The 12,629-nt window shown below is 41.2% G+C and overlaps 1 protein-coding gene and 1 long non-coding RNA gene across 2 annotated transcripts in view; one reads left to right on the top strand and one right to left on the bottom strand.

Annotated features, from left to right (window-relative positions):
- The first annotated feature begins 3,876 nt into the window (after window positions 1-3,876).
- LOC107837754 (uncharacterized) lies at window positions 3,877-9,908 on the top strand. Its single transcript, XR_001663798.1, has 2 exons — window positions 3,877-3,940; window positions 9,381-9,908. It is a non-coding gene; the product is annotated as an uncharacterized LOC107837754 (long non-coding RNA).
- kbtbd2 (kelch repeat and BTB (POZ) domain containing 2) overlaps window positions 4,815-12,629 on the bottom strand; it is a 9,765-nt gene continuing 1,950 nt past the window's right edge. Inside the window, exons 2-4 of the mRNA XM_007565041.2 lie at window positions 11,861-12,357; window positions 7,970-8,135; window positions 4,815-7,294 (exon numbers count right to left, since the gene is read on the bottom strand). Of these exons, the coding sequence (XP_007565103.1) occupies window positions 5,735-7,294; window positions 7,970-8,135; window positions 11,861-12,033 (1,899 nt within the window). The 5' untranslated portion in view covers window positions 12,034-12,357 and the 3' untranslated portion in view covers window positions 4,815-5,734. The remainder of the gene's footprint in view (window positions 7,295-7,969; window positions 8,136-11,860; window positions 12,358-12,629) is intronic.

Below are 12,629 nucleotides of genomic sequence, written 5' to 3'. Positions count from 1 at the left end.
TCTCAGGAAATTGTTTTTTTTTTTTCTCAAAAAAAATTCTGCGATTAATCAAGAGGTGTTCAGATATTTTGGGGTGAAAATTCACTCCTATTTTCTATCTGCACCTGCCCTGGTGCACCGTCTGACTGAAGCCTTTGCATCAGTGGACGAATTACGGATGTGAGCAGACAAACAATCACTTTTCTCAAATTCAAATGAGAATCTGAACCATAAAACCGGATTCTGGGCTTTCGCCTGCAGCGTTAGCTGGATGCGCCTGCAGGCGGTAAATTTACTCTGCAGCCCAAAGTCACTGTGAGGTGGAACCTGCCACTGCTTTCATAAAAACCTGATCATTTTAGAGGCTTTTTGAAGTTCAACAGTCTCAATGCTGCAGTTCGTGTTGCTGTGTTCACTCTTCGTACTTTACAGTTTGTCAACATTTTGCTGGAGAAGTTATTTAAAACGCCTTGGTCTGGGGATTTTACTGAATAGCTTAACTCTGTGAAAAATTGGAAAAATACAATTTTAAATTGATTTTTGTTTCATCAATGACTTTGTTGTGACACTGTGGTTGTCTTAATTATGTAAAATGTAATCAATTTTTAGAAATTGAAGTGAAACAAAAGCTTGTGTTTACAATAAATTTATTATTTTTACTAAATTGGAAGCAAAAGGAGGAAAGTTAGTAAATTTGAAAAATAAAATACATATTTGAACACTAAGATCAGGATTTGGTTTTTTTTTTTCGTTCTTTTGTATAAAATAATTAAGGAAGGGATTAAAGAAGCAATTTTCAGCTGACATGGTGTGTTTAGATTTACACATAAATGCACATATTTACAAAAGAATTACCTCAGTTTACTCAGAAAGCAGTTCTAGTCAAAATTTAACCAATAAATTCAATGATGATGTTTCTACAATCATTAGGTCATAGATTTTGTTAGCATTAGATGCTAGCTAAAATGCTAAATGTTTTAGTAGTTTATTTTTTTAATGTAATATTCTCAATATAAATTTCTAAAAAGGGTCTTATTTGTTCAAAATCTATTTTAGCTAACTTGCAGATGCTAAGTAAATTGCTACCAAATTTCAGCTCTTTATTTCTTTAAACTTTGAATCAATTCTGAAAAAAATTGCGCATTAAATACATTTATAAGTGTATTTGTTTCATTCATAAAAATATTAGCTACACATTTGTAGCTAGGTAGCAAAAACTGACATCAAAGCTAAAACTTTTGGTAGGATAAGCAGCTTTATAGATTCAAACTGAACAAACATTTGATTCAAAAGAAAAATTATCTCAAAGTATAAAAACTATGCAAAAATGTAAAAGTTAATACATTTAGCAATTTAAGCTAATTCAGTTAGCACTAGTCTGCCAGCTAAAATGCTAAATGTCTTAGTTACCTTAACAAACAATTTGAAACATGTGGTAACTTTCAAACTTTCCACATAATTAGAGCCTAAAACTTTAATTACAGTCAGCATAACTCAGGAACTGGTCCGACAGCCAGAGGATGTTTTATTTGATTTTATTATATAACACAAAGTCTGTGTTGATGACGATTTGTTTGGCTTTTGGTAGACTTTCTACGCACTACACTGTTATTAGCACTACTAATAAGGAAGTGGTTAAGAATGGCTACTATTTATATTTTAGGGAAGCCTTATGATTAATTTGCTAATTATTATTTTACAGGTTTTTATGTTTTCTGTTTTTTTTTTTTACCTGCAATTCCTTTATGTATGTTTTTTCCAGAATCTTATATTTAAAGTTGCATTTATATATTTTTGAAACAAAAATATTTAGCAGTTTACAACGTTTAACCAGTCAGCAGGTCAATAATTTAAACAATATTACCACTCACAATTAAACCAAAAACATAGTTTAAAACCATGTTAAAATTAAACCTCAGCATATTTTGAGTGTTTTTTGGCATCACAAGTGGATTAAAGGGATGAATTTATAAATGTTGCTGCTTTAATGAGTTAAATAGACTTTTATTTAAAGTGAACATTGATGCTGAAACAACCGCAGTGCTGCTACAGAAATCACTGAGAACAAAAATGATTTGCATTTGGTGTAAAAACATCCTCTGATTATGAAGGAAGATTGTGTTTGAAGGCTAACATTTCCCAGACCTTTTTCTACTTTTAAATGAATATATATTTGGAGAACTATATTTACTAAGACCTAAAATAGCCTGAAGACTTATTTATTGATGTGTAGCGTGTTATATCAAAAAGAACTATATCCGTGTTGTGTCATTATAACACTGGAACAAGTGGACCACTGTGTTTATTTGCACAAAGCAGCCATTACTCTGTCTGTGGATCTTTACCTTGTAACTGTACGTTTTGAGGTGCGTTCAGGATCGTTTCCCTCCATGCTGCAAACTGTCGTTGTCCAGTGAGCATGATCGACCAGTACGATGTTTTTCCACATAGTTGTTTGATTTTAAGTGTTTTTGATTATTTGTGCTGTTTTTATTTTTTAATCTGATATCTTTTCATTTTATATTTAAACCGAATGAATGTATTGTAAGCTGAAATATTTTTCTGGAAGAAAAGGATGTGATGAACCATGTTGCTGTATTAAAAATAAATAAAAGTTGCATTTTTATTTTCCTGGCCTTTTGGTCTTAAAATATTAGTCAATAACACAGTTGATATAGTTAACTAAAGCCAACAAAATAATGAAAACTAAAATCAAAAAAACATTAAAACTGTAATTAATGGGGAAAAACTATAATTAACTGGAACCGTAAGGTGAGTTTATAAAACTAATTAAAACATCTAGATCTATCCTTTGTTTTTGTGTTTATAAATTATTTTCTTCCTTTTGAACTGAACTCGTTTTATTTTGTTTTCACACACAAGCGGTTTACGTCAGCTATCAGCAAATTACAGCCAATCCTCCTGGCAGCTACGTTAAAATAGATGGAAAAGTTTCAAAACAAATTTTTTAAATAATTTTTGAAAATGAATCCATTTGTAGATTCATTTTTTAATCTACAAATAAATTAAAATTTGAAATTTGTGCATTTTTATCACTATAATTTATGAAAATTCCTTATATGTAAGGTATGAGGTATGAAATGGTTAAAAGTGTTGAAAATTGAAGTAAGAACAAACCAAACACCAGAGGCCATTTGCAGAACGTTTTTGGTATATTTTTTAATAAATTAACGTTCATCCAAAATACAGTGCCAAAGGAAAAATGATGCAGCCAAACATGCTAGTAAGGTTTGTCATGAAGCACCTGTGCTCATGTTTAAAGATGTTTTAGAAGGAAGACCCCCCACCCACCATGTTATCGAGCTCTCTCCTCTCTCAGCCAATCAGCAGCAAGATTTCTCAGTACTCATCCAGAAAAAATGTAATCTGATAAGATGAAGATCTACAGACAATCACACTACAGTAATGTCAGGTATTAAATAATAAAAAAGAAAGACACTAATACAAAATAGACCTGGTTACGCCCACCCATCGCTTCCACACTAAACAGCCGTTTTAAACATATGAAAAATATAGTTTTTATATATTTATATAATTCAGCAGCTTAGAAATAAAAAAAATGCATGAGCCCAGAACCTGTTTGTTTTTTACTGCGAGTGGAGTTTTGTTTGTTGCAGAGAAAGAAACAGAGACAGACTGAGGTGTGAACTGCTGGTTGTGTGGAAGACCTGTGTGCAGCAGACGTGACGTAATGAGGGGCGGGGTCAGTTGGGTGGAGGGGGCGGAGCCTCAAGCGGCGGAGGCGGGGCTACGAGTGGCTGGACCTGCAGCCACCCCGTCTTTAACTTCTTCCACCTGCCGCTCGGTTTTTCCGCTCGGTCCTCCGGAAAAGACCCGCTCCGTCTGCGAGGCCTATTAAAGAAATGCATGATCCCATTTTTTTTAAAGGAATACTCCGCTAAAAATCAAAGTTCAAACATTGTGGGACGCTTCCCAAAAAGTGAGTTTTCTAGATACATTTTCTTTACTAATTTTTGTTATTCTGTGCTGTTTCCGGCCAAAAAATAAAAAAAGAGGATGATTTATGACTATCCGTGAGTTTAAGGAAATGCATGATCCCATTTACGACTTTAATGGAGTATACGATTTTAATATTGGTCTACTGTAGGGAAATGTGGTTTTATGACTCCAGTAACTACTACCAATGGCAATTAGCTTTTTAGCTAATTCAGGCATATTTACATATATGCTGGTTGCTTAGTCAATATGGTTTAATCAGGGTTTATTCATGACACAAAAACCAAAATACGTGAAAAATTAATCTACGAATAATTGAAATTTCGAGATTTGAGCATGTTTATGAATTAAAAAAAAAACTCATAAACTAATATGCAATGTTTTAAGATCGTGGGCATGAAATGGTTGAAAACGGAAGTTTAAATGGACGAAATGGCGACGGATGACGAACAGCTTCACATGTTTAGTTGTTCCTTCACCGACGTTTTCCAGGAGCCAAATAGAGTCGTTTATTTTCGACTTCAGTTCAGTTCGCCTCTATATAGAAAGCTGACGGTTTAAAGTATTTTTTTAAAATCGTAGTTTGCTCGATTTTTGCTTTGGCCGATTGTCAAATGACCCAACAACGGACAATAACCGTAGCTAAAGCTAATATTAGCCAAAGGTGTTCAAACTGACGTCACCAAAATGAAACAAATGAAATGTAGTTTCCAAAACACAAACCAAATTAAATTTTACATCAGATTTGAGTATTCTGGTGACTTTTCTTCACATTTCAAACTGTAGTTTGTTGGGAAATTTTAGATTTTACGTGTTTAGCGCCGCCGGAGGTTAGAAAAACTGAAACTGCAACCTGGTTGGTGAAAACTATTGAAGGCATCAACTTTAATTAGCCCAGCTACTTTTATAATACAAAATAATCATCAGTAGACATGGAAGGCAGTGGAAGTCTATCCAATATTGCATGAAAGCAGTTTTTTGCGATTCAGTACATTTGGCTTCATTCTGGAGATGAATAAAGTTTCCATCTTTATTTAATGTTTAAAAATGAATTACAAAAAAGGGAATAACTGAAATAAAAAGGTAGACGTGTGAAATTGTTTCTTTACGAGCACAAAATGAAAGCCGGAGGTTTGATACATAAATGGGGAATATCTGTTAATGCATTCCTTTAAAGATGGATCATAAACTATGTTTACAGAAAACCCTGCAGCACATTTTCCTCCTTTATGTGTTCCAGTTCTTAGGGGGGAAAATTAAACAAGTGAGAAGGCAACATGAGGACACGATCCAGCCCAGAGCTGAAAAACCACCCAGTTCATTCCCTTTGAGCCCAGCTGTTCCACTTTTATCGTTTTCCGAACTTTATTTTATTAAAGCTGCATAAATATTTATCAAAACCCAAGTGTTCCAACAAGAAGGTGCTGAAATGTCTTCAAATTCAACATCCAGTTGCAGTGATCTTTGATTTTCTGTGGAGTATTTCTTTAGCAGAGAGGAGAGATTTTGGTACAGTTTCCGTTAACCAGAAGGTTTACCAGTTAAGTGCATCATCATCACAAAATTAGTTTGAGATTATCACATTGTAGAAACAGTATGACCGACATAATATCTAACAGATGTCACCACTGAAAGTAAAACAGAACCAAAAGGAGAATGGGTTCATGTTCGAGGGGAATCGAGTCCGGCGGACCCTCCGCACTTTTCACGCCAACGCTACAGCCCCCCCCTTCCTCAATGTTCCTTCACCGTGTCATGGAGGGGGGGGAGGTAGAAGCTATACGTGGGGGAGGGTCACCAGCTCTCCGTCCACCTCGAACTCCTCACCGCCGTCAGGGGAGAAGAGGTACGTCGGCGGTTTCCACGGAGACTCCTCCAAGCAGGAAGGGTAAAGTTTCCCTACGGCGCAGCGGAAGTCCTTCCCCAGATCCCAGAGGACACGTTCGGACACGGGCTGCCGCAGGAACCAGCGGTCCAGCTCTGTGTCGTACTGGTAGATGGCGTACTTGGCGCGCTCGTTCATGTGGGTCTCCCTCATGAAGATGCAGAGCGAGTTGAGCAGCACCACGGCGCGCACGCACGGGTCCGAGTAGCGCTTGGCTGGGATGTTGGCGGCCAGGCGCCACTCGTTCTTGTTGACGTCGTAGATCTCCACGGTGACCGAGGAGCCGTCGATGGTGCTGGTCGGCATGCGGATGCCGGAGTTGCTGACCACGTGGAGGCCGCCGATGTAAAAGATGAGGTCGCCGAAGGCGGCGGCAGAGGCGAAGCAGCGGCTGGTTTTGCGCATGGCCATCTCCACCCAGGCATCAGCGCGGGGGAAGTAGCAGTACATCAGGTCGTGCGTCATCACGTAGATGCAGTCGTGCGCCACAACCGAGGTGCTCCAGTTCCAGGCGAAGGGCAGCGGGCTCATCATAGTCCACTCGTCCTTCTCGCAGTCGTAGCGCTCCACAGTGCGCTTGTTCAGCTCCCCGCCCACGTTGTCGCCGCCGATTGCATAGATGTAGCCGTCGCAGTAGACCAGTGACGGCTTGATGCGGGCGCACAGCATGGGGGTCTTTGGCACCCAGGCGTTCTGCTGCGCATCGAACCAGAAGAAGCTGTCGACCGAGCGGAACACGGCCTGCAGCTTCCCGCTCCTGCCGTGGTTGGCGATTGAGTTTTTGAGGGGGATCTGACCGCCGGCGATGTAGACGTCGTTGTCCGGGGTAACAAGGGTCCCGACCTTCTGCAGGTCTCCTGGCGGGTTACACAGCTTGTACACCTTCTCCGCCTGCGGGCTGTAACACACTATCGTTGTAGGTGCCGACGTCGACGTGACGTAGGTCTCGCCTTGCGTCTCCGACATGGCCTCCATGAAGATCAGCATCTCCTCCTTAGTCATGCCCAGGCGAGGCTTGAAGAACTTGGGCATGGACTTGTAGAGGCCCTGCACCACCACCGACTTATCGTTGGGCGGCAGACCCTGGAACCAGGCGCGCTGGGTCACCTCCGACAGCGCGTCGATGCGGATCTGGCTCAGCACGGAGGACAGGTGCTGCGAGCGTGCCTCCATGTTGAACTCTAACCACAACATGGCCGCCTCGCGCACCGTCTCCTCCTTCTCCACGTTGAGGTTGTCGCTGCTCAGGATGTCGATGAGCAGCTCATGGGAGAGCTGCAGGAAGGCCTCCTGTCGGTAAACTCTGGGGAACTTGTGCTCCACCATGCGCTTGGCGCTCTGCTTTAGCTCGCTGCAGCTGAAGAGGTCGCCGATGCTCAGCATGCGGACGCAGTTCTCAGCGTTGATCTTCTTCACCAGGTAGTTTCTGCACTGCAGCAAGACATCTTCCACCTGAACGAGACAAACGCATCACAAATCTGTCCAGCACTTCCATAAGGTAACATCACACACACTCTGCAAAAACACAAAATCTTACCGAGCATTGTTGGTTTAGTTTCTTGTGTAAATACCTGAGTACACTTGAAATAAGATAAAACTACCTTACAGATAATCTTTCATCAAGAAACAGGAGCTTGTTTTAAGTCAGTAATTCCTTAATATTGATGAGGAAGTACTAGTACCACTGGCAGATTATTTCATTTAAAACAAAATATCTTGTTAAAGTGAAATAATTTGCCACTGAAACAAGTATTTTTTCATTAATACTGGTAAGATTTTTTTTTGCAGTGGAAGACATTTAATACCAAAAACTATTAGACACATGAAACACTGATAAGTTTTTCACCCCAGTTAAAAATAAATCATAAGACTTATTATAGCTAAACATCTTGACACCATAACACTTAAAGATGAACATTAATATCCAGAACTAAACTGGATTTTGACTACACCATTCTCTTGATTGGCAACGTTCATGAAAAATTCCCTCTGGGGTTCCTCAAGGTTGAGTAATCAGTCCCTTGTTGATAATTTTGTTACATGACAGCCAAATTATGGAGGGTTCAAGTTTGTGTTTGTACCTCAACAAAATGCTAAGATACTTTATCGAGGGACTTTGAGACGTACCTGTAGGAAGCAGGCGGTCTCGTAGAGCGGCTCCACCGTGCTGTCGCTGATGGCCAGGTGGCCCGTGTAGGCGTAGGCGATGATGATCTTCAGCGTGGCGGGGTCCACGTTCCTCAGGTGGACGTGGGTCTGCTTGCTCTCGCTGAGGCCACTCATGAACATCGCTCTGCAGTGGAGACACCAGCAGTGAGCAGTGGTGGGCAACATGGACTTATAATAGCATCACAAAATATTGTGATAAAACGACAAGAACCATTTCCTTCTTTTTTAGATAGCTGCATGACTGAGTCCAAGGCACACAAATGCTGCTCTTGAAAAACATTCCCATTTGCGATAAGTTTCACAAATCACAAAAAAGTGTGATTTGTTTTACTACACTGCACAAAATCACTAAAAACCCAGACATGCCCAGGGAAAAAATGCAGCCAGTCCAAAAGAACAAAAAACATAAGACATGGGTAGACAGGTGGCTGAGGATGGACCCCTTTCAATGAAACAATACGTTTAGTCACCCTAAGTTGTGCTAATAGCTCTTAGCATTCATCAAGACTCTGGTGGAATTGAGTGTTGCGCAACACAAATAATTGTCCGTCTGGAACCCAGTGCGCTAAACAGTACAGCTCAATTTAACAAAACTTCAAGGCAGATAACTCACCTCTAGGAATTTTAATAGAGGGACTAGAATCAGCCACATTCCTAAATAACTGCATCAAGATTTTTCTAATCTTTACTGCCTTCTCTGTCATTTTTCTCATACATGTCAAATTAAAAGCATAATAAAGTGCAAAAAACTGGGAGACTGGACCAAGTCAGAACAGATGTTTCTGTTCGGGTCTCCAAACATGTTGGCTGTTTCACAACCCAGCGTTGTTCTTTTAAAAACACAGAGCCTCTTACTGACGGCTGGAAGCTCGCCAACGCTCCCAGCCGGAGCCTGGGTACCTGGAAGTGGCCGCTGCTGGAGTCCAAACACCGCCATGCTGCCCGTGTTATTCTACACCAGCGTCCACACTGCGAGTTACGTAACCCTAACAACCAGGAAGCTACTGAGCCTCGACAGTTTAAATAAAAACAGCACCTTTCCCAACTACTGGGATGTTTTTGAAACGACTCTGAAGTGGAAGATGCAGTCCTGATGTTTTGAAAACCACTGAAATAATTGTAAAGGAATGCCAGGATTCACCATCTCCTTCAACATTTCTCATAGAAAACAGAAGCATTTTCTGATTTTAGGGGATTCCTGATGCACCAACCAACACATCTGTGATCAGGTCAGAGGAAAATCTATTCCTGATCAGCTATTTTTACCCCAGCTGTGATGTAATCTTTAGCATGTCTATAACCTATAAATTAACAAGTTAGCTTCTTCATTTTTATTTTTTGTTGATTTCACAAGTTGCTTTTACCGAAGGAATCCTCCATCAGGAGCCAGATTAAAACCCAGAATAAGGGATGGACTGGTTGCCATAGAGACAGCCGACAATGCGAGAGATTAAAGGACAAAAGAATGGACAGACGGAGGGACAGTTGGACATTCAGATGGAAGGACGAACAGATTGGATGACAAATAGATGGATGGATGGTTGAACTTCAACGGATGGATGGACAGACAGGTGAATAAAATGTTGGTTGGATGAAATGCTGGATGAACAGATGGAAAGATGAACAGCCGGATGGATGAACATTCTTCATATTGAAAGTGGATCCGGTTATAAATCCTGAATCAGAAATCATTTTCCAAACTTCCTGACCACAAAGTTGCCATGTTGAAACCCCAGCAGCCAATCAAAAGGCTCCTGCTCCTCCTCCTCAGGATGAAGACCAGATAGACCTGCTGTTGGGATAAAACCATCCGCCTTCTGGTGGGAAGCATGATGTCAACCAGCTGCTGCATGATTGTTCATTTCATTCAGAGAACAGACTCATCTGGAAAACATTTCACCAGTTTCTGCCTCCAAACTGAACATTTAAGGTTCACCTTTACCAACAGATTAAATAAAATCCAGAAAAACATCAACACTCAACTCAAATCAGGGATTTCATTGCTTTTTGTTACCAAAAAGAAGAAGAAGGAGAAGAAGAAATGTGCTTTTTGAACAATACGGAGGAGGGTTTTTTTTGGGTGTGTTGGCCTCAGCAGGGGCTAAACCTGCCAGGCTGTATTACGCAAGCCTGCAGAATTACCCCTTTTACCCCCTCCATCTCTTAACAAGAGCTACATGACCAGACTCTCCCTCCCTCCGCCTCCGCTCTGCGGTCCGGCTGCTCCCCCTGAAGCCAGGCGTGGAGGATGGAGAGGAAGCAGGAGGAGTTCGGCGGAAACGCAGCGACACCTCCGCACCCCGAGGGGGAAACACTCTGTTCGCACCAGACAGGCAACGCGTGGGGGAGGGGGGATGATGCAGCAGATTTCCAGCCGAAACATACAGACTGCTGCATCTCATTATGCAACGCTGAGCGCATGAAAGAGGAAAACGTCTGGTAGCAATTACTTCATTTTTTTCCCTGAATCTACCAGGAACTGGTTGGAGAACAAGAGCTGGAGCTCTAGTTCTGCAGCCACAGCGCGGCCGGGGGCTCATTGGTGGACCTCCATATCATTCTGTTTGGCCCCTGAGCTCAAGTTGACAGTAGCTGTGTTTACAAATTTACGCAAAACTTTGTTGATATTCCTATAAAGTTGGAAAAAAAAAAAAAAATTTAGAAATTGCTGTCTTTCCATTAAAGTGACAGGTTTTGTGTTTTCCAGGCACAAAGCGCCATTTTATTGCTTAAAGTAACTGTGTGACCTTCAGTTCAACTGTTTTAGTGCCTTGAAATTGGGCCTCTGTCTCTTTAAAAACTCTTGCTTTTTCTAAAAAAAAAAAAAAAAAAAAAACTGCCTTCAGGAAGTCATCACAACATGGCTACATTATTAACCCTTTAACACTTTTACCAGCATTTCGATCGTATAATGAGCTCAGACAGGTGTTTACTAATTGCAGCTGGCTAGTCTGAAGGAGCTGAGTGGGGAAGGGCTGCTCTGTGAGGTGGAAACTTGTCAGCTTGGAAACTGCAGCTCAGAGGAGGAGCTGCGGCTCGAAGGCGGAGCTGCAGCTCAGAGGCGGAGCCAGGTCCACCCAGGCGTTTTGCACAGCTGCATGGTTGCCATATTGTGACCTTCCTGTACTGTTGTATCCAGTCTGTATGATAATGCTCAATTACCTCTGTTGTTTTGAGAAACTGTTTTTGTTATTTTGGTTTATTCAACTTTTAATTTTGTTTTTCATTTCTCCAACTTCAAATGGTTGTAGCCCCTAAAATGAGCTTATAGTTTTATGCATAAATAAGCTTGTTCAAATTGATTTTCAAAGTGGATAATCTCCATAAAAATATTTTGATTTCCCCCAGAAATCTGGCTAAGCGGTGTGGTAGGGGAGTGGGGATGTTCATCATTTGCTCCACTGTGTTTTAGTGTTAAAAAATGTCAAGTTGACAGGAAATTTTATAAATAAAACTAACAATGAAAATACAGAAGTGGACAAAATAAAACTACCGTTTCTGTAGGCCTGTCACAGAGAGACTTTTCTGGACGATAAATTGTCCCAGAAGTTATTGCGATAAATGATAAATTGTTTTTTTAACACCATTTTCAAGTAATATGGTAATGGCATAACGACACAAAAACACATCCTGAAAGATCAATAAACTTTAAATTACAAAGAATATTTAACACTGTAGCTGGAAAACAGTTTAAATATTCAAAATAAAGAAAACAGAAAAAAAGGCAGAGACAGAGGCCCAGTTTCAAAACGCTTAGCCTGGCAGGGGCAAGTAAAGCCTGGTGGCCTGCCAGGCTGATAATACTCTGGAGGAAACCCTGGTAACGGTTAAACAAAGCAGCCTGCTCACCTGAAATAGGAGCTACACGTGGCCAGGACCATCTTGTGACATGGGAACTCCGAGTCCTCCACCAGCAGCACCACATCCGTCAGAAGCTTCTGCTCGTAGAAGAACTTGAGCTGCTCCAGCAGCGAGACGGCGTAGTCCGTGTTGACCGGCCTGCGCTCACTCAGACCCGACATGGTTGCATCCCAGGAATCGCGCCCCAGCTTTGAAAACTTGTGTGGCCGGCAGAACCGGACTCAAACCAACCAGGAGAAATTTGAAAAGGGGGAGTTTATTCTCTGGCCCTCCACACCTCCGCCGGAACAGGTGGAGGTGTCAGACGGTGGCGGTGGTGGGGGGGTGGGGCGGTCTCAGGAGTCCACAGGAAGTGGGGGATGCAGGGTGAGGACGGGGTTTCCCCTCCGAGGGTCAGCGGTCATTGGATGTCATGCGGCGAGGCATGGAGGAGAATCGGAGGTAGAGAGGGCAACTCCGCTGCAGCGCCGTCGCATCAAGGGCCGCTGGAAAACAGTGTTTTGTTTTTAATTTTGATCAGAAATTTTTATTATTATAATGCACTATAAAAATACAAAATCCTACCAATTATGCTTGGTCTATTTTCTAGTACAAATACCCCATTACATTAAAATAAGACAGTAACTTATAAGTAGCATTTCAGCAGGATATAGAAGCTCATTGCAAGTCAATAACTCCTTAAAATTTATGAAAAACTGCTTGTTCCACTGGTTTCATTTATAACATGACATGGGAAAAATGACTGATAAGTGAAAAT

Source organism: Poecilia formosa, unplaced genomic scaffold, assembly GCF_000485575.1.
Source record: "Poecilia formosa unplaced genomic scaffold, Poecilia_formosa-5.1.2 Scaffold171, whole genome shotgun sequence".
In the NCBI taxonomy this organism is placed as follows: Eukaryota; Metazoa; Chordata; class Actinopteri; order Cyprinodontiformes; family Poeciliidae; genus Poecilia; species Poecilia formosa.
This window is presented reverse-complemented; position numbering and strand designations above follow the sequence as displayed.